The 23,191-nt window shown below is 38.9% G+C and overlaps 1 protein-coding gene across 1 annotated transcript in view; it reads right to left on the reverse strand.

Annotated features, from left to right (window-relative positions):
* Positions 1-22,889, reverse strand: part of CPE (carboxypeptidase E) — a 43,349-nt gene extending 20,460 nt beyond the window's left edge. The window contains exons 1-5 of the mRNA XM_034661409.1: positions 22,793-22,889; positions 19,656-19,852; positions 11,793-11,960; positions 3,003-3,120; positions 1,629-1,811 (exon numbers count right to left, since the gene is read on the reverse strand). Of these exons, the coding sequence (XP_034517300.1) occupies positions 1,629-1,811; positions 3,003-3,120; positions 11,793-11,960; positions 19,656-19,852; positions 22,793-22,874 (748 nt within the window). The 5' untranslated portion in view covers positions 22,875-22,889. The remainder of the gene's footprint in view (positions 1-1,628; positions 1,812-3,002; positions 3,121-11,792; positions 11,961-19,655; positions 19,853-22,792) is intronic.
* Between the last annotated feature and the right edge of the window lie 302 nt (positions 22,890-23,191).

Genomic DNA, 23,191 nt, shown 5'->3' on the forward strand with positions numbered 1-23,191 from the left:
AATTGCTGTTTGAGTCTTGGCTATGAAGAGCTCAGAACTGCCCCTACTTTCCGGGAGAGCTGCTGATAGAAACCCCCTGGCTTGGGAGGTTACACCCTCCTATCTCCCATTCCAAAACCCTCCAGGGCAATACCCAACCAAAAACTGACTGATAGGAAGCCACCAAAAGCTGGTCCCCTTGCCTCAGGACAGGATACCCTGCCTGTGATTTACACTTGAGGCCTTCCTCCCAATGGTTCAGGCCAAAGCTACGCTGTCCCTATGACCACATCCTTGCTCAGCTCTATCCCCCTCCCTACCCTGCTTCCCTAAATTCCATACAGGATTTTTCCTAAATAGCACTTCCTCAATAAATTATGAGCATCCAAATCCCTGTCTCAGGCTCTGCTTCTAGAAAACATGGACTTAAGACACTGACTTCATTCACTATCTAGAAAGCGAAAGAAAGTCTAAGCTTTCTTTGATTATTGTGGTTCATAATCACTAAGATTAATATTATTATTATTAATATTATTGTCATTATTTTACAGATATACATTTCTTGGTGTTCTGTAGACAATACACTATTTGTCCATAAACCTAATTTAATAATTCCAAAGGAATCATTAAAGTTTTTATAAAAATTGAATTATAAAATTACTTCCTGTTTGACGTATTCAACATAGTCTAAATCCTAAATCTGACTTTATTTCTCAGGCTATAGGGGGAAAATAGTGCTGAATCTGATCTGACCTGACACAAAATATAAATTAAAACTGAACAAACATATATCAGAAAGAAAAAAAATCAGGAAGAATACTGTTCTCAGGGCATAATTCAATAAAAGAAGTATATTAAGCAAACCCAAATCCTATATAATTAGCTAGTGCTGCAACTGCCCTAATTCTCTTGCATTTCCAGGTTGGTCATAGAGAATCGTACTTGGGCAAAGAGGCGGGAAAAAAAAGAAATCAGTATCTTTACATTTCATTCTTCGTCCTGGGTAGAGTGAGTATTACACAACTGTTGGTGGTCCGGCTAGCCATGAAAATAAGAGTTCTATAAAGTCTACATCGGGCAAAGGCAGCCGGGATTGCTGCCCTGGTCGCCTAGAAGATGCTTCCTCCAGCGGCTGTGCTGCCTTCTCCCTTTTCAGACCCCATAAAAGGTGAAGAGCTTTATGATCTAACAGTGCTTGTTACAGTAGTGAATATAAACTAATGTTCCACATCGAATAGTCTCCATTATCCCATCATTTAAAAGAAAAATAAAAGGTATATGGACCAAGATACACTGCCCTCCAAAGCATACATCTGCCTACAATAAAAGCTTAACTAACATAATAAGGAAGCTATCTTATTCCCTAAAGCCAGAATTTGAAAAGTAGGGTATTTCCCAATATTCGATTTATATTTTCCCCATGGATGTCTTTCTTTCTTATATGTCTTCAGTTAGCATCTTAATTTTTAAAAATCAACGAAAACAAAATTATACCTAGCAACCATTCATGCAGGAAACTAATTTTAATAGATGAACCCTAGGTTCCGTCTATTTCTTAATGTTTGAGGAGGACCGAAAGCTCTCTACATCTAAATGGCAATTATAAATAATTCACGATCACTTAAGCACAAAGAGAAACGGAAACTCACCGCCGGGCACACTGTACCAAGCAGCACCATTGGTTGTTCCATCTATGAAGCTGCTGTCGTCATCATTCTTGCGACACGGAGGCCGATTGGGGTCAGACATGGGTGGGTTAAAAGAGGAGTACGCCCGAGCTAAGCTTTGGAAAATGGCATCATCTGGGCAGGAGCTATATTCATGAGCACTACCTAGAAAATAAACCCACGAGATTAAAGAAATTAATATAGACCAAAGAGCACTGCGTGTTTTCCGAAGAGGGATTCAATGTTGTCTCCTGCTGATGTATTTTTTTAGCAACATCACAATGGGAAAGGAGTGACGGTCTAAGTGCTCAACAATTACACTTAGTGTTGAAGTTATATACCACTCCGTTCCACAGCACAATGTAGAAATTGGGTAGAACGAACTTTCTACTTAAGGGCTGAAAGCTCATGAGAAAAGGTGGTAAGCTTGTAGTAAACTAGATTTGAGAAAGCAGTAAGGAAACATCCATTGTTAAAATTTTTAGTTTAAAAAATGTAACCTCATAACTACCATGAACCATTCTCACACATATTTTTCAGTATTTGACTTTAAAGTTTAAAAAAATTCCTATGTGTAACATGGAAATAAATAATATATATTTTGATAAGCTGTAGTCATCTTCATATATGATACAAAATGCCAGGCTTTTAAATTTCACAGCTCTCGACAAACTACAAAATCTCTAAATTTTAATGATGTTTCACCAAAGACTTTCTTCCAGGCTCAAAGTTTCCAATATCTAAAATTATCATCATGTGCTTGCAAAGAATAAATTCTTCAAAGGCCCCTGAGAACCCATCCAAAGCAGGAAATTTCTTGGAGCGACAAAAAGTAAGTTGAAAATAACTATCTGGCTAAAGCTTGCTGTGCCTAAAATTTAACTAAAACTGGCTCAAGAAAGTCAAAGCACCACTTCCTCTCCCTGACACCACTAGAAACAGTTCCAAATGCAAAAGCATGAGTGTATGGTAAAACGCAGAGAGATCCATACCCGCCCTGAACAAGCTCCAAAAAGACTGCTTCCATTTTCATCTTGTACACAAACACGTGTCATTTCCAGTATCTCTCAATCCCACCACAGTTCGAGAGTGACCCAAGTTCATGAGGTCTGTTTTCTCCCTCTCTCTTGCATTCTGTCAAGATCACGTTTCTCATCTAAACTTATTAAAAAGTTACAGTCCTTTTCTGCCAAATATTTATACCAATGCCACATGAAATAAACATAGGTCCTTCTACAGGCAAAATCACTTAATGGCCAGTTTCTTAAAAGAATATTATAGAAATCATCCTGTAAACCCTCACAAAGCGATTGTGAACCGTGCATGAACCATTAGAGAAGCAGGAGGAACACCTACCGCTCCGCGTCTCGTCATATGGGTAATTGGCCACAAGGTCTCCTCCGTGGAGATTGGCAGAGAGCACGAAAGGAATATCCATGATCCAATGGATGACTGCCTTGGTCTCAGGAGCAAGCTATATTAAAGATTAGAGATTAGAAGGATTATAAATTTGGTTATCATTGGTGAAATCGCTTGACAGGAAAGATATAGAAAAGGAAAAACAATAATCGAAAGCTAGTCTTAGGTCATCTTTCATGCGTTTTGCGGCTGTTGTCATAAAAATAAAAAAGATTCCAGTAAACGCAGCACTTCCAACTCTATATTTTTCGCACTTATAATAAAACATATTTCAATAGTGTTTGAATTTCCTTAAAAGTTTTACTTTTGTGAGCTGCCAGCTTTTTTCTCTGTTTTTTCATTTTGTTTTTTTAGCTTTTTTCTCTCTGAAACTTGAAAACCATCATGCAAATCACTTACAAATTCTGGGACACTTCCATCTGATCTTTGTTAATAATAGCTAAGAGTAAGACAAAGAGAAAAGAAAATAGTTGGACTGAAGAACAAGGTTCTTTCTCTACAGTGGTTAAACTCTAGAAATATATTATAGATTTTATTTTTTTATTACTGATTATTATAATTTTCCTTTATTGCTTACTATTTTTCCAATTCCCTCCAACTACCTCTAACATTGTCCCTATTAAAAAAATATATTAAACTGGGTCTCTTTCAAAACTCACTGTAAAATATCAGTTTACTTTGGGAAAACCATCTTAAACAAAGACAGAATTTTCAGAAATTCAAGTTGCCTTAATTTAATGACTCACAGCCCCTCATATCGTGGTAGCAAAATAAAAGAGGAAAGAAATTTATACCAAAGAATTAATCTGGAGCCAGATGAGTGATTCGTATGATGAGTTTTTAATAGTAACTAAGAAGACTCTCAAACTCCCAAGCACCTCATTGATTAAAAAAAAAAGAAAGAAAAAAGAAAAAATTCCTGGAGATGTGATCTCCAGGACAGAAAATCTAACAGCACCAGTAGGGCTTGATGGCTGCAAGATCTTGTATTTCTGTATCCCTGTTTAATTCATGAACGAGCTTCACAACATTCCTTTTGGATAGGCGAAGATACTCATCCCCCTTTCACAGGGAAGAATCTAAGGGTTAAGTGTATTAATAACATGTCCAAGTTCACACAGCTCAGAACTCAAATCCAGTCTATAAAATTATAAAGCCCATGTTTTTGTCAGTATTGATATACAGTTTGATACTTTAATGTATCAAAACTATCCTATTTTTCATATAGGCAACTTACAATCATGAAAAAGTGTGATTTAGCATAGGGTATTGTTTTTATTATTTATTTGATGGTTTATCTCATTCTCCCTATAAAAAAGGTTTATTGTAAAAAATGTAAAGGTGACAAACACAAAGAAAGATTAAAATGACCCATAATTTTGCCATCTAAAGATACAAACTGCTATCATTTACATGTCTCTTTCTCAGTTTTTTTCCAATGCACTTATGTAATTTTTTAAATGTGATAATTTATGTATAATTTTGTATGTGACCTTTTTTGTTTGACAACAGGTAACAAATACTTTTGCATGTGGTTGAATAGCCTTCTAAGTTACTAGGTTAATGGCTGAATAGTATCCAATATATGGATATATCATTCTTAAACATGAACAAAATCATAGCTAATACTTATTAAACACTTTCTGCAGAACACATTGAAGTCTCACATCCACCCTGTGAGATAGGGACTACATGTACTCCCATTCTACAGATGAGTACGCTGAGACACAGAGAAGTTAGGCCATAGCATGAGTCCAGTCAGTTGTGAATAGCCAAGCCTGGACTCAAGCTCCAGAGCACGAACACCAGCACTAACTAATCTCCAATTGGTGGGGAGGGGTTGGGGAGAAAGGGTTGGTCTGAGGGTACAAACTTTCGGTTATAAGATGAATAAGCTCTGGGAGCTAATGCACAACATGATGACTTAATAATACTGTATTGTATACTTGAAAATTGCTACAAGAGTAGATCATAAGCATTCTCACCACAAAAGAAAACTAAGATAACTATATGAGGTGGTGGATACGTTAAATTGCTTGATTGTGATAATCATTTCATAATGTATATGGTTATCAAATCATCTTGTCATACACCTTACATCTATACAATTTTTATTTGTCAGTTATACTTCAATAGAGGTGGGGGATAGGATCTCTAAGTGTTGGGTATTAAACTGTTTACTATAGAAAAAAATTCTATGAACACTGTTGTAGCTACTCTTTTTGCAAATCTGTACTTCCCTTAGGGAAATTTTCCTAGAAATGGAATGACCTAACCAAAAGCTAAGTTCAGTTTTTAATTTTATAAAATGTATCCCAAACTGCCGCTCTATAAAATACAACAATATTGCATTAAGCCTGCTATTTCTCATCACTCTTACCAACATGGGATATGTGGTGTTTTTTTAAATCTGTCACTTTGATACATGACAAATTAGAGTTTGTGTAAATGTGCACTCTTTTGTTAACTAATAAAACTAGAACCATTTTTATATGTTTAGTAACCATTTATGTTTATTCTTCGGTGACATATTTATACATGGTTTAATTGATTTTTCTATTGAAATGTTGATCTCTTACTAATTTGCAAGAGTTACTTATTTAGTAGAAACACTAACCCTTTATATTATAGGTATTTTCTGAGTTTGTCATTTGTCTTTCAAATGACAGTTTTTTCAAATTTAATAATAATAATAAAATATAAAATATTAAGATATTTATGTTGTCAAATCTACTGATCTTTTCTTTATGGTCCCCTCCTTTGCTTTTGCATTTTATTCATTCATTCAATAACTATTTAGTAGCCACCATGTGCCAATTTTTCTATATAAGGGATTTAGAAAATTCTATCCCCCTCCAAAAATTATATATTTACCGAAGTTTTCTTTTTGTAGGTTCATGCTTTTTATATATAGATTTTATGTTGATCTGTGCTGATATTTGTGGAGATGGATTCATCTCAATTTCATTTACTGAATTATCCTTTCTTTCCACAATGATCTGAAAAACTCCCTTACTATATACTAAATACTTATACATACTTAAATTTGTTTTTAGAATTCAAATTAATTTAAATTAAATTGTTTAAGTTTTGATTTAAATCAAACTTAAAATAACTAATACAGAACATTTAATCAAAAACAATCTTTAATCCAAAAAAATGCATATGCTTTTCTTTGCAATGAATTTAAGGTTTATTAAGCTCAACTACTCAAAAAACGGCAATAATATTATATGATATGAGTTTAACACATTCTTTTATATTCTGTTCAAAGTTTTCCTTGTAGTGCTGAATTTCTTTCCAATCCCTTTCCTTCTACATGCCCTTCATTACTCCTATTTACTCAAACCCAGTGATTGGTACTGACAAGTATTTCAATGAGCTCAGAAAAGCCAGAAATCTCTGTGGTTTGGAGAATCATGGAAGACTTTAGGAAGGAGGTAGAACTCCAAAGGTAGGCTTTGGATAGGAGGAAAAGAAGAAAGAAAGAAGGAAAGAAAGAGAAAGAAGAAAGAAAGAAAGAAAGAAAGAAAGAAAGAAAGAAAGAAAGAAAGAAAGAAAAAGAAAAGAAAGGAAGGAAGGAAGGAAAGAAAGAAAGAAAGAAAGAAAGAAAGAAAGAAAGAAAGAAAAAGAGAAAGGAAGAAAGGGAAAGGAAGAAAGAGAAAGGAAGAAAGGGAAAGGAAGAAAGACAGAAGGAGAGTACAAGTGAGAGAAGCAAGCAAGCACTGTTTGGGGCAAAGGATTGGTTTGAGTGGGAGCTCAGGAGGCAAAGCTATACAGCGGCAGACTGTACTTTTAGATTTCTTACTCACCTGAAAGGATTCAAAACAGTGTGCATGGTATGCTTCCATACATTTATAGATTGATATGTGTATAAAAAATAATTCTAAAGGTTACATGCCAAGATGTGAATGGTGGTCATTTAAGACCATAGAGTAATGGGTTATTTTTCTCCTCATTTATATTTACTTTATCTTTTTGTTCATAATAACATACTAATTTTGTAATAGAACATTTTTTAAGAAACTTTTTTGGAACAAATATAACATACAGTCCTGAATACACAAAGTCATATTCGGTCATTAGGTTTAGTTTATTGCTAATTCTTATACAAACACTGTTTCCAATATACATGTTACCAATATGTTCAAAAGCAAGCGAGTAAATTCCACAATTTGACAAACTAAATTCAGTTTGTCTATGGCTACTAATAGAATTTTTTAGGCTGATTAAATGCTGAGATCCCCCGGGTATTGTAATTACATATTTAAGTAATCCATAGAGAATCCTCTGGAACATCTCTAAGATTGAACCCCAAGAGAATCTAAAACGAATTATGACCCATCTTTAAAATTTCCATTTAAAGACTGCAAATATAGCTTAAATGTTATGTTCTATAATTACGTGGCTTTAGCTCTTAAAATATATTAGAGCTATATTTATTTCCTTTTCTTCATAACTCTAGCCATTAGAGATAAGTATAAATTTAATAAAATTGTTTTATTTATTTTAATGCACTCTGCTTTCAAGCAGTTGAGGCCCGGGCTCATGTACTGAGCGCAGATAACAGTGGAGGTAACCAGCCCAAATTGCTCAAGAACAGATGAGAAAAGACAGCAGGAAGAACTCCAGGAAAGCAAGAGAGAGCTTTTATTCAGAAGTTCAGAAAAACAAGGAAAGCATCCGAACACGTGGTAAAAATGCAGATTCCTTTCCATCACCCATTTCCACAGCATACATACCCCGGACATCCTGAATCAGCATTCATAAAAGTCTGCATTTTTAATCCCAAATTCCTACAAAGCTTGAAATTTTAAAACCACTATAAGGACAGATTGGTGGTGGCCAGAGGCAGTGTTGGGGGGATAAGGAGGGAAATGGGTAAAGGTGGTCAAAAGGTAGAAACGTCCAGTTATAAAAGAAGTCATGGGGATGTGAGGTACAACATGGTTAATGATACTATATTCTATATTTGAAGTTACTAAGAGAGTAGACCTTAAATGTTCAATCACAAGAAAAAAATTACAACTATGTACGGTGACTGATGGTAACTAGGCTTACGGTGGTGATCATTTCACCATGTAGATAAATACCAAATCATTATGCTGTACATCTGAAACTAATAGTATGTTATATGTCAATTATACCTCAATAAAAATAAAACAAACACAGAAGCTACTATGAGGGATATAGAAACTGAGAAGGGGGAGTAAGAAAAGGCGAGATGTGTCATAACATTCACAAAATGCCTACTACATGTTTCCTACCAGGCAGCGTCTAAACACGGTCTCGGTCTTAATGACAAAGATGGAAAAAAGAGAAAATGAACCAGGCATGAATAATATAATCCCAGGATTATTAGGCAGGTTTACTGAAGATTTAGTCTAATGTAAACAAACCTTGCTTCTGTTCTAGAAAAGAGACTGAATTTTAGTTTTTATGTATTTCTCTTTAATTTACCTTTACCCAGAAAATGTACTGGCATTGAGATTTTTTTAATAAAGGCTCTAATTTTTCAGGGCACCTGGGTGGCTCAGTCGCTTAAGCAGCTAACTTTTGATTTTGGCTCAGATCATGATCTCTGGGTCCTGGGATCCCCTAGGCAGGCTACGTGCTCAGCGGGGAGTCTGCTTGAGATTCTCTCTCCCCCTCTGCCTCTACCACTCCTCCCATTTGCTCACTCTTGCACTCTCTCTCTCTGTAAAATAAATAAATAAATCTTTTAAAAAGTTCTACTTTTTTTAAGTGCCATGAGCAAATGTCTTTTAAATAAGTATTGCTTACACTAGAAATAAGAAAACACTTAACACAGCAATTATGCAAATATTACCCAGGTTCTGTTGGGGAAGATGAAGGTCATGCCGACGGAAAGTGTATGGCATTTCTCAAAGGCTGCCTATCAGATATCCTACGGACATGAGTTTATTACGTAGATTCTACCATGCAAGGTGACAGGCACTACTTGGCCCATTTCTCAGATTTAATGAAGACAGCGCAGGCAGCTTAATGTAAGCAATGGGGAGAGTTGGCCTGCTGATATCAGCACTGAGCTTCAGCAGTGGTTTTTCATTTCTGCCTTATCCCTCACAGCTTATCACACAGGACTGCCCTCTTTTTACCTCTGGTGGAAAGAAAGGAAAGAAAAGGAAGGAAGGAAGGAAGGAAGGAAGGAAGGAAGGAAGGAAGGAAGGAGAAAGAGAGAGAGAGAGAGAAAGAAAGAAGAAAGAAAGAAAGAAAGAAAGAAAGAAAGAAAGAAAGAAAGAAAGAAAGAAAGTTCTCTGTCTTTCCAGCTCTCCCTTCATCCAAGAAAGATAGACCGGGGGCTGAGAAACTGCAAATGTATCTGTGACTCAGAGGCAGGAATGTTTAAGTCACTCCCTTATCAGGTTCTACTAGAATCCTCAGCCCATGGCAGCCCTTTTCGGAAACAAGTTTCCACTTGTAGGCGTAGCCTAAATTTCTGGAATGAATCCTAAATATAGGCAGGAAAGTTTTAGGAACTTTACACCAATAATCCAGGACCCTCCCTAGCTCCTGGATCCTCTATCTAGTGCCCAACCGCATGATGAACGCTTGTCTGGAACTCCAGCTGTGAATTTTCAGATACTGTGATTTGCTTGCCAGGCTGGATTGCATTCGCTCCTGACAGGTTTTCAGCCTACTATGCGTCAGACTCAAATATAAGCCATAATTCTTGCAACCAAAAGACTGAAATCTAGAATTAAAAAGGAAAACAGCTATATAAATAATTTTAATATAACAAATACAAGGCTCTATATAGCTATAAGCATCATACCAGAAGTATTTTTAAGGAATGGAAGGGAAGCTTAACCGGATCTGTCTGGAAGAGCAGAAAGCTTCACAGAGGAGGTGACATGGAAGGAAAGGGAAGAGGATTCTAGACAGTTGGAGCAATACATATAAAGACATAAAATTAGGGGCGCCTGGGTGGCTCAGTCGTTAAGTGTCTGCCTTCAGCTCAGGGCGTGAGCCCGGCGTTCTGGGATCAAGCCCCACATCAGGCTCCTCTGCTGGGAGCCTGCTTCTTCCTCTCCCACTCCCCCTGCTTGTGTTCTCTCTCTCGCTGGCTGTCTCTCTCTCTGTTCTCTGTCAGATAAATAAATAAAATCTTTAAAAAAAAAGACATAAAATTATTAGGAAATGGTTTGCTTAGGGAGCACAAAGGAGTTGGTGGACCTGTGTCTATGGAATATCAGAGCCAGATTAAGGAGTAGGTCAGCCAGCAGCTGCCAGGGGCAAAGGGAAACTTGAACGGCCTTGGCACTATAATAAAATGGAGAAATTGTACTTTCCACGTTCTCACTTAGGAAAGATACAAAAAGGAGTTGATGAACCAGAGCAGAATTGCCTGGAAAAATAGAAGAGGAATGGAGAGCTGCCAACAGCAGCTCTTCTCCACCTTTCCTCCACCATGGGCTCTACCTCTCTCCAAGTAATTGAAAACAACGTTCAAACAATATTGGTTGGAAGGAGCATCATGTTTAGTGGATATGTCAATGCACCCAACTAACTCTGAGGTACATAACAGAGTCCTGAGAAATTTTGCTCTAACGGTAATAATAGTTGTAGGTCCTGACTTCAAGCACTTTATATATATTAACTCACTCAATCCTTATAACCACCCTAGGGGGTGGATACTATTATCATCTCCATATTGCAGTTGAAGAAGCAGAAGCACATAGTCGTTAAATAACTTTCCAAAACTCATGCAGCAAATATGGAGCCAGGATATGAACCAAGATGGCTGCCTCCTGAGTCTCCAGACTAAACCATCACACAATTCTGACATACTGAGTTTTTATTTTATCCTCTGGATGGTGGAGAGATGGCAAGATTTTTTAAGCAATGGAGCAATAATTTGTGCATGAAGATCACTCTGGAGGAATTCGAGAAGATTGAACAGAGTTGGGAGAGGCTGAACCCAAAACAAGACAACGGGACTGCTGTACTCATCAGAGCAGGAGACAATGGGGGCCTGAACCAAGCAGCAGAATGAGTTTGCAGAAGAGGAGAGACTGAAGAAGTGTTAGGGCCCTCAACTCCTTGAGATCTGCCAACTGATTGCTGGTGGTGGTGACAGTGATGGAAAAATCGAGGCTCTGATGATAGGGTAAAGGAGAAAACACTGTTTTCTTACGAAAAATGTTTGGTTTTGAGGCCCTGCGTGTCGCCAGAGGAAGGGACTCGGTGAGCAAGTCAAATAGAGAAAGAACTCCACAGGAGATCAGGAGCTGAAGAGATGGATCTGTAGGGAAAGAGATAAGGGTAGCAGATGGCATCTTGAAGGCCAGAACTTAGCCAAGGTAGGGGAAGCAGGGAAAGAAGCTGAGCAGTAACTGGAAAGGTAGTAGAAGGAGCAGGAGAAAGTGGAGTTGTGCAAAGCAAAGAAACAGAAGGTTCTGGAAAAAAAGAAAAAGATCAACAGTGTGAAATTCTGTGATGTGCTGATACAGGGCCTCCGAAAGAGCTGTGAAGACTTTCAAGGACACTCACAAGGGGGTTCCTTCCTCTTATCCCCTCCCCCTCTTCCTGTTTCCCCCCAATCCCCTGCCCAATTCCAGGGGCTCCAGCCATGACTTTCTCAGCACCAGCTAACTATCCCGCACAAGCTTTAATATTACTGCTATGTCCTCCATTATGAACATATTAGAACATACTTCCTTAGGCTAGAGGACAGAACCCAAGAAAACTATACCTGTTCCCTACCTTTGTGTTTTGATCCACGATCTTCTTCAGATTTTTCAACAGATGATTATTTGGACCACCTTCTTTCTCATTAACATAAACTATCCTATCCAGGTCTGGAAAGTTCCGGTTCAGATCTATTCCCTGGGCATTGCTTCGACCCACAAACCAGTCCTTGAGCTCACCAGGCTAAAAAAATCAAGGAGAAAAATAATAAGTTATTTATTATTATTGTTACTATCTAGTTAAGGTCTTCATTAATAATTTTTAAAATAACTTATTAGGATTAATTATTTATTTCAACAATATCCTCTCAAAACTGTATTTTCACTCCTACTGACAAACACATGAAGGTATCAGGGTTTAAAGTATTTGTTATGGTTATTTCAAAAATATTTTCAATGAATAATATCTTAAATTGTAATAATTACATTTAAAAGATAATTATCGGGGAGCCCGCCGTGTCAGGGCGCCGGGAAGCGGTAGCCACCTGCAAGGGGGAGCGGTCAGACCGCGGACCCGCACGCTTGAGACAGCAGGCTGAGAAGGGAGCTCCGGGAGCGCACGCGGGACGGCTGGCGGTTGGCGGGCCACCTGCACGGGGGAGCAGGCGGACTCGCGGTCAGCACCCGTGAGACACCAGACTGAGACGGGGAGCTCCGGGAGCCCGCGCGGGGCGGCTGGCGGCGGGCGGGGTTGGAAACACAAAGGACAGAGACGTGCCGGCCCTGGAAGTGAGGGCTGGGACGCCGGGTGTGGGGCGCACAGCCCGGGATGCTGCAGGGTTGAGCAGCACCAACAGAAACAGAGTTAAAGTGGCCAGAACATCAGTGGAGAACGATCCGCGATCCCTCTGTTCTGAGACAGAGGCTGAATTTCAGCCGCTGCTGCTCTCTCAGAAGAGGCATAGCAAACCGCCAGGGAAAGCCGCCAGAGAACAAAAGCCCGGAAATACCGGCTCACAGGGTGCCCATCCCCATCCCCCCTCGCAAGGGACACAGAGACTCTACCCAAACAGGGTTTTCTGAGTACCGGCAGGCAGGCCCCTCCCCCAGAAGGCAGGCTGAAAAATCAAGAAGCCCACAACCCGGAGCGCCTGAGTGGCGCAGTCACCAAGCACCTGTCTTCGGATTAGGGTGTGTTTACAACGTTCCGGAAAGGAGTCCCTCATCGGGCTTCTCCACCGGGAACCTGCTTCTTCCTCTCCCACTCCTCTGCTTGGGTTCCCTTTCTTGCTGACTGTCTCTCTCTCTCTCAAATAAATAAATAAACTCTTTAAGGAAGAAGCCCACATCCCTAAGATCTCTATAAAACAAGGGCGCACGGCCTGGGTCCCAGTCAACACTTGGGCTCTGGACAACCCTGCAATCTCTCTTCATCAGAATGACGAGAAGGAGAAGTCCCCCCCAGCAAAGAAAAGATAATGAGTCTGTGGCCTCTGCCACAGAATTGGCCTCGGCCACAGAATTAATACATATGGATGTATCCCAATTATCAGAAATGGAATTCAGAGCAACAATGGTCAAGATGATGAGTAAACTTGAAAAAAGCATCAGAGAAAGCGTTGCTGAGAATATAGAATCCCTAAGGGCAGAAATGAGAGCGAATCTGACAGAAATTAAAAATTCTATGGGCCAAATACAGTCAAAACTAGAGGCTCTGACGGCCAGGGTCACCGAGGCAGAGGAACGCGTTAGCGAATTGGAGGATGGGTTAGTAGAAGAAAAAACGAAAATAGAAGCTGGTCTTAAAAAAATCCACGCCCACGAATGTAGATTACGGGAGATTACTGACTCTATGAAACGATCCAATGTCAGAATCATCGGCATCCCTGAAGGGGTGGAGAAAAACAGAGGTCTAGAAGAGATATTTGAACAAATTGTAGCTGAAAACTTCCCTAATCTAGCAAGGGAAACAAGCATTCGTGTCCAAGAGGCAGAGAGGACCCCATCCAAGCTCAACCAGGACAAACCTACGCCACGGCATGTCATAGTGCAATTCGCAAATATTAGATCCAAGGATACAGTATTGAAAGCGGCCAGGGCAAAGAAATTTCTCACGTACCAAGGCAAAGGTATCAGGATTACGTCAGACCTGTCTACAGAGACCTGGAATGAGAGAAAGGCTTGGGGGGGCATTTTTAAAGCTCTTTCAGAGAAAAACATGCAGCCAAGGATCCTTTATCCAGCAAAGCTGTCATTCAGAATTGATGGAGAAATAAAGACGTTCCAAAATCGCCAATCATTAACCAATTTCGTAACCACGAAACCAGCCCTACAGGAGATATTAAGGGGGGCTCTATAAAGGTAAAAAGGCCCCAAGAGTGATACAGAGCAGCAAGTCACAACCGATACAAAGACTTTAAAGAGAAATGGCATCATTAAAATCATATCTGTCAATAATCTCTATCAATCTAAATGGCTTAAACTCTCCCATAAAACGCCACAGGGTTGCAGATTGGATAAAAAGACATGACCCATCCATTTGCTGTCTACAAGAGACTCATTTTGAACCCAAAGATGCATTCAGACTTAGAGTAAGGGGATGGAGTACCATCTTCCACGCAAATGGACCTCAAAAGAAAGCTGGAGTAGCAATTCTCATATCAGATAGACTGGATTTTAAACTAGAGGCCATAGAGAGAGATACAGAAGGGCACTATATTATTCTTAAAGGAAGTATTCAACAAGTGGATATGACAATTATTAATATATATGCCCCCAACAGGGGAGCAGCAAGATACACAAGCCAACTCTTAACCAAAATAAAGAGACATATAGATAAGAACACAGTAATAGTAGGGGACCTCAACACCCCACTATCAGAAATAGACAGAACACCCTGGCAAAAACTAAGCAAAGAATCAAAGGCTTTGAATGCCATACTCGACGAGTTGGACCTCATAGATATATATAGAACACTACACCCCAGAACCAAAGAATACTCATTCTATTCAAATGCCCATGGAACATTCTCAAGAATAGATCATGCTCTGGGACACAAAACAGGTCTCAGCCAATACCAAAAGATTGAAATTATCCCCTGCATATTCTCAGACCACAACGCTCTGAAATTGGAACTCAACCACAAGGAAAAACCTGGAAGAAACTCAAACACTTGGAGGCTAAGAACCATCCTGCTCAAGAATGACTCGATAAACCAGGAAATCAAAAAACAAATTAAACAATTTATGGAGACCAACGAGAATGAATACACAACGGTCCAAAACCTATGGGATACTGCAAAGGCAGTCCTAAGGGGGAAATACATAGCCATCCAAGCCTCACTCAAAAGAATAGAAAAATCTAAAATGCAGTTTCTATATTCTCACCTCAAGAAACTGGAACAGCAACAGAGGGACAGGCCTAACCCACTGACAAGGAAGGAGTTGACCAAGATTAGAGCAGAAATCAATGAATTAGAGACCAGAACCACAGTAGAGCAGATCAACAGGACTAGAAGCTGGTTCTTTGAGAGAATCCATAAAATTGATAGACCACTGGCAAAACTTGTCCAAAAACAAAGAGAAAGGACTGAGATTATTAAAATTATGACTGAAAAGGGAGAGGTCACGACCAGCACCATTGAAATTGCAAGGATTATTAGAAACTTTTATCAACAGCTATATGCCAAAAAACTAAACAATCTGGAAGAGATGGAGGCCTTCCTGGAAACCTATAAACTACCAAGACTGAAACAGGAAGAAATAGATTTCTTAAATAGGCCAATTAACTATGAAGAAATTGAGTCAGTGATAAACAACCTTCCAAATAATAAAACTCCAGGCCCAGACGGTTTTCCTGGGGAATTCTACCAAACATTCAAAGAAGAAATAATACCTATTCTCCTAAAGCTATTTCAAAAAATAGAAACAGAAGGAAAGCTACCAAACTCATTCTATGAGGCTAATATTACCTTGATCCCCAAACCAGGCAAAGACCCCCTCAAAAAGGAGAATTACAGACCGATTTCTCTAATGAATATGGATGCCAAAATCCTCAACAAGATCCTTGCTAATAGAATCCAACAGTACATTAAAAGGATTATCCATCATGACCAAGTGGGATTCATACCTGGGATGCAAGCATGGTTCAACACTCGCAAATCAATCAATGTGATACATCATATCAACAAGAAAAGACTCAAGAACCATATGATCCTCTCAATTGATGCAGAAAAAGCATTTGACAAAATACAGCATCCTTTCCTGATTAAAACCCTTCAGAGTGTAGGAATAGAGGGTACATTTCTCAATCTCATAAAAGCCATCTATGAAAAGCCTACTGCAAGCATTATTCTCAATGGGGAAAAGCTGGAAGCCTTTCCCTTAAGATCAGGAACACGACAAGGATGCCCACTCTCGCCACTATTATTCAACATAGTACTAGAAGTCCTTGCAACAGCAATCAGAAGACAAAAAGGGATCAAAGGTATCCAAATCGGCAAAGAAGAAGTCAAACTGTCTCTCTTTGCAGATGACATGATACTCTATATGGAAAACCCAAAGGAATCCACTCCCAAACTATTAGAAGTTATAGAACAATTCAGTAAGGTGGCAGGATACAAAATCAATGCCCAGAAATCAGTTGCATTTCTATACACGAATAACGAGACTGAAGAAAGAGAAATTAGGGAATCCATCCCATTTACAATAACACCAAAAACCATGCGTTACCTTGGAATTAACTTAACCAGAGACGTAAAGGACCTATATGCTAGAAACTATAGATCACTTTTGAAAGATATTGAGGAAGACATAAAAAGATGGAAAAATATTCCATGCTCATGGATTGGAAGAATTAACATAGTTAAAATGTCCATACTACCCAGAGCAATCTACACTTTCAATGCTATCCCGATCAAAATACCGAGGACATTTTTCAAAGAACTGGAACAAATAGTCCTTAAATTTGTATGGAACCAGAAAAGGCCCCGAATCTCCAAGGAACTGTTGAAAAGGAAAAACAAAGCTGGGGGCATCACAATGCCGGATTTCGAGCTGTACTACAAAGCTGTGATCACAAAGACAGCATGGTACTGGCACAAAAACAGACACATCGACCAATGGAACAGAATAGAGAACCCAGAAATGGACCCTCGGCTCTTTGGGCAACTAATCTTTGATAAAGCAGGAAAAAACATCCGGTGGAAAAAAGACAGTCTCTTCAATAAATGGTGCTGGGAAAATTGGACAGCTACATGCAAAAGAATGAAACTTGACCACTCTCTCACACCATACACAAAAATAAACTCCAAATGGATGAAAGACCTCAATGTGAGACAGGAATCCATCAAAATTCTAGAGGAGAACATAGGCAACAACTTCTATGACATCGGCCAGAGCAACCTTTTTCACGACACATCTCCAAAGGCAAGAGAAATAAAAGATAAAATGAACTTATGGGACTTTATCAGGATAAAGAGCTTCTGCACAGCCAAGGAAACAGTCAAAAAAACTAAGAGACAGCCCACGGAATGGGAGAATATATTTGCAAAGGACACCACAGATAAAGGACTGGTATCCAAGATCTACAAAGAACTTCTCAAACTCAATACACGAGAAACAAATAAACAAATCATAAAATGGGCAGAAGATATGAACAGACACTTTTCCAATGAAGACATACAAATGGCTAACAGACACATGAAAAAATGTTCAAAATCATTAGCCATCAGGGAAATTCAAATCAAAACCACACTGAGATACCACCTTACGCCAGTTAGAATGGCAAAGATAGACAAGGCAAGAAACAACAATTGTTGGAGAGGATGTGGAGAAAGGGGATCCCTCCTACATTGTTGGTGGGAATGCAAGTTGGTACAGCCACTCTGGAAAACAGTGTGGAGGTCCCTTAAAAAGTTAAAAATTGAACTACCCTATGACCCAGCCATTGCACTACTGGGTGTTTACCCCAAAGATACAGACGTAGTAAAGAGAAGGGCCATATGCACCCCAATGTTCATAGCTGCATTGTCCACAATAGCCAAATCATGGAAGGAGCCGAGATGCCCTTCAACAGATGACTGGATTAAGAAGCTGTGGTCCATATATACAATGGAATATTACTCAGCTATCAGAAAGAACGAATTCTCAACATTTGCTGCAACATGGACGGCACTGGAGGAGATAATGCTAAGTGAAATAAGTCAAGCAGAGAAAGACAATTATCATATGATTTCTCTCATCTATGGAACATAAGAACTAGGAGGATCGGTAGGGGAAGAAAGGGATAAAGAAAAGGGGGGTAATCAGAGGGGGGAATGAAACATGAGAGACTATGGACTGTGAGAGGCAAACTGAGGACTTCAGAGGGGAGGGGGTGGGGGAAGGGGATAGCCTGGTGATGGGTAGTAGGGAGGGCACGTATTGCATGGTGCACTGGGTGTTATATGCAACTAAGGAAGCATCAAACTTTACATCGGAATCTGGGGATGTACTGTATGGTGATTAACACAATATAATAAAATAAAATTAAAAAAATAAAAAATAAAAAAATAAGATAATTATCATCAAGCTACAAAAAAATCTATATATATTAGTAATAGATGATGCCTTTCAAAGCATGCCAGTCTATATTTGGGTTTAAGTGAAATATTCATTGGCTCTGTAAATCTCAGGAATCTATTTTTTAAATATTCAAAAGAATAAATTACTAAAGAAGATTGGATGTTTAAAATGAGTTTAACATGAATTATGTACATATTAGTAAGATACCTCCCTCTTACAGTCTTCATGAAAAAATATGAGCTCTAGAACAAAGTTCAAGAGCTTTGTAAGTTGAGAAATTTCTGTTCAATTTTAAACCCTTCATTTCAGTAACGGTATAATCTGGAAATATAATGAATTTCCAAGACATTCAGCTATATTCCATAATGCATATTTTCTTGTCTTACTACTAAATTATACATAATATATGATATAGAGCTAATTCCCATATTCTTGAAGTTATATAAGCTCAGATACCTTATTTAGACTCCTAAAAAAATAAAAATCTATAACAGAAATAACAATGACAATTTTTCGTCCATTCTGTCTTACAGTTCCCAATATCACCTTAAAATAGTAAACAATTTAATTCTCTATGTTACTAGAATTTTTCTACTTTAGAAATTTTATCAGTGTTATTTACAGAAATTCTCTGGGTTTCTTACAATGTCAAACTGTCAGGTCACCGGATTTTTTATTTTCAAGGTACAAATTGACTTCCTAACTATAAGTAAACATACTAATACTCCCATAAAATAAGAAAACCGCTTCAAACCGTCCATGCCTATGCAAACAAAAAGGGAACACATACCATTTCTCTTCTCTTAAAATGTCATTACTTTCCAGCTTCTCTAACAGTTAAAATATATTAATTTCATTTTAAAGGTAGGAGGATAGTAGTTTTTGGTTTTTTGTTTGGTTGGTTTTTTTACTTTACTCATCGTACATAGACAAGAATTAAACACCAGTGACACATTGATCTGGCCAAAATTTTTCTTCTTTGTTGTCAGTAGAGGGCGCTATGACATCACCTCATTCAGAGACAGGCACGGCGTTACTCTTCAACACTTGGCAGTAGTCGTACTTTAGAGAAGGAAATTTACCTCATCACAAACGTGGGTGGATCAATATGATTTATTTAACAACAGAACAAAACATTAATTAAATACTGACTTAACCAAAATTCTCATTAGCAATCTCTTCTGAAGAAACTCTCACCCACCATCCTTTACCTTCCGAAAGTTTTTCTTACCAGCAAGTTGAAGAGCATATCACTTGCATCCTCCCCTGCCCTGTCTGTAAGATTCATGTGAGTGCAGCATTACTTCCAGATAAGCACGTATGTACAAACACAAAATGAAGATAGCGTGCCCTGCTCTGGGCTGGCTGTCACTCACCTGAGACGCAGCCTTCTCAAAGCCGTCCGGGTTGAGGGAAGGCATGATGTGGATACGAGTGTTGTGGATTAGCTTAACAATTGTCTCGTTCCCCTTTTGGTATTCATTGCACAAGTATTGAGCCAGGAAAATGAGCAGTTCCCGTCCAACAGCCTCATTACCGTGCATATTCCCAATGTATTTAAATTCAGGCTCACCTAAAAGACCAAAAATCAATAGTATGGAGACATTTTCTGTAGCTCTGAAAAGAAGACAAATGGCATACAGTTATGAGTATGTTGTATATCTACTCATTTACTACACATACCTGACAGCTGCTTCTCCCTCCAGAACTGATACCCAAGAAATCTACTTTATTTTTTTTAAGACTTTATTTATTTATTTGACAGAGATAGAGACAGCCAGCGAGAGAGGGAACACAAGCAGGGGGAGTGGGAGAGGAAGAAGCAGGCTCCCAGTGGAGCAGGGAGCCTGATGCGGGGCTCGATCCCAGATCGTGCCCTGGGCCAAAGGCAGATGCTTAACGACTGAGCCACCCAGGTGCCCCAAGAAATCTACTTTAAATGTCAAAATATTCCAGGGCTGAGCAGGGAGCCTATTTCTCCCTCTCCCTCTGCCCCTCCTCCCAGCTTGTGCTCTCTCTCTAGCTCACTCTCTCAAAAAAATAAATAATTTTTTTAAATAAAATAATAAAATAAATAAGTAAATGTATGACAAAATATTCCAAACATTTCTATCCTCCCAATTCCCCCTGTCCAGCTACCCACTTGTTAAGAAGTGAATTGTGTCTCTCCCAAATTCATATGTTGAAGCCCTAACCTCCAATGTGACTGCATTTGGAGATAGGACCTTAAGAGGAGATAATTAAGGTTAAATGAGATCATAAAGGTGGAACCCTAATCCTTATAAGGAAGAGACACCAGTGATCTCTCTCCTCTCCCCCAGGTGTGTGGTGAAAAGGCCATGTGAGGACAGGGCAGGAAGGAGACCACCTATAAGCCAAGAAGAGGGGTCTCAGAAAACCTCCATACTGGTAACTTCATCTTGGACTTCCAGCTTTCAGAACTGTAAGAAAATAAATTTCTTTTGTTTAAGTCACCCACTCAGTGGTTTTTGTTAGGGCAGCCTGAGCAGACAAATATACTATCTCACCCTCAATAAATAATAATAATAATAATAATAATAATAATAATGCATTGCATGCCTTCTATTGATTAAACATTGAACTTCGCATTTTTTCTTATTTAGTCCTCACCAAACATCTAAAAGTAGATATTATTTTATGATAAGCAAACTGAAGTTCAGACTGCATAAGAGATCTGACCACAGTAACACAGCCCATGAAGCCAGGATTCAAATGCTGGTCTTCTCTTTTCATTAAAAGTCTATGCTTTTTTTTTTTTCTTCCTCTTTTTTAATCCTAGTGATTAAAAGCATGAACTTCTGGAGCCAGACTGCACGGGTTCAAATCCTCACACCAAGTCTTATTGGCTAGCCTTGAGCAAGCGACTTCGGCTCACTGTGGCTCTCTTTTCCCATCTATAAAATGAGAATAGATTCTCCCCATAAGGTTATCATAAGAATGAAGTGAAAGAATAAGTATAAATGCTTAGAACAGTGCCTGGCAAATAGCAAGTGCTACCTGTTCGCTATAATTATTATTATTATTGTTATCATTATTATTATTCTGTCACATTACCTTATCAGTGTGACGTGCTTTACCACATATAATCTAATTTTCTCTTTACAACAGCCCACTAAAATGGGGAAGACAGATATTTTTATTGTCATTATTTTACAAATGCAGCCCCAAGAGGATACGTTTTGCTGAAGGACTCAGAATTCATTCTGACATAAATCACTGTTGCCTGTTTCTGCTGCTCTCCAGTGCATTTAGGGGTAAGAAAATTTCAGAGCATAGCAGCAAATGCTCTTAATTAATCCCGTTGTTCTGCTCCCTTCTGCTTCATCCATCCCCCAGGCCCGATTTCTGCAGTGGAAAGGATTTTCCCACAGAAAAAATCACTAGGACTGCTCACCTCTAGTAAAAAAAAAAACAAACAAACAAAAAAACACAGAATTATTTTTCTCCTGGAAACATGTTATCTAAATATCCTTTGCATGAGATTCCTGAGGGTGAGGTTTAAATGACTGCTAATCACAGAAAACCACGTCCTTGTGTGTCCTCTCAGTCCGCATTTAAGCTAATCTTAATCTAAGGATCAGGCAGGAGCAGGACCAGGGCTATTTATATGTCCCTCGTTTTTCACGTTGAGGGAAAGTTGCTAAGAAAACTGTGCCTAGGGACTTACCCACAAGGTATGTGAGAAGAGATGTTTTCTTTTCTTCCGATTTCAAAAGTCACAAAAACCTTCTTCCTTTCTGTCAAATTCATGCCCTTTATGCCTTCCCCTTACTGGATATTAATTTGATGGAGGTGCAAAAGAGAGAGTAGCAGTCCATTACAAAAGAAAATAGAGATTGAGTAGCCAGAGGAGTATTACAAGCCTATTTTGCAGTTATTTGAGAAGACTGCACTGTGGGAGGCAGGCTGGTCCCGCCCATTACCCCAACACAACTTTGTGTGAGGCTTCGGTCACTCAAGAGATTTTGGTCCATTACCCGTAAGAGTAGATGAGCTCACTGAAATTTTGTATTACTTCCCCAGATTTAAAAAATACATATTTAATCATTAAAGGAAAACCAGCAAACTCATACTCACTTAGCCCCCCAGTGTTTGGTGGTCACAGTATATTTTGTATTTGAATCTGAATGTTCTCCCGGTTCTGCCACAAACCACACAACTCCCTAGTGCTACAACACCTGATTTTCAAAGTCAGAAATTTCCAAATTTCCAATATGGTTTTGTTTCTTCAACTCTGTAAGAAATTGCTCTCAGAAGCTAATCTCCCCCAAAATGTCTATTATATCTGTGAGGAGATAGTAATAATAGTAACAATAGCAATGCTTTAGTTTGACATAAAGATAGAACTATAAAGGTCATTTTATAGAAGACATTAATATATGGAAATAAAATTCAAGGCACATATGACTTAGCAAAAGAAAAGGCAAGTAAATTTTTTTTTCATCTTCCTCTGCCTTCTAGAATAAATTAGATTGCTAGATAACGCTCTCACCAGAATACAGAAGAGCTGCTCTAAGCCTATTGACATGTCTTGTAAGATGAAGAAGAGCCACAGTGTTGTTGGATGTAGACATGCAAGCCTTGGTGTTCGACACTACAGGAGACCCAGAAGCCAAAGAGCAGGCTTCTCAAACTTAAGGAATGTGCAGGCTTCTCAAACTTAAGGAATGTGCAGTCTGGAGGAGGACGCAGACATGAGCGCGAACAGGGTTCAGCAGTGAGGCAATGGTGAAGGAATGCTGGACACAGAACCAACCAGCTTCAAGGTTCTAAAGTGGAATAGTCATACCACCCCTATGGCCCTTCTCCAGCCCTTTGCCCTCCTAAAGCCAAATTTATCTTTTTACAACACAACCCCCATTGGCTCGCCTTTATCTAAAACCCATAAGCT

This window comes from Ailuropoda melanoleuca, chromosome 5 (assembly GCF_002007445.2).
Source record: "Ailuropoda melanoleuca isolate Jingjing chromosome 5, ASM200744v2, whole genome shotgun sequence".
Taxonomy (NCBI): domain Eukaryota; kingdom Metazoa; phylum Chordata; class Mammalia; order Carnivora; family Ursidae; genus Ailuropoda; species Ailuropoda melanoleuca.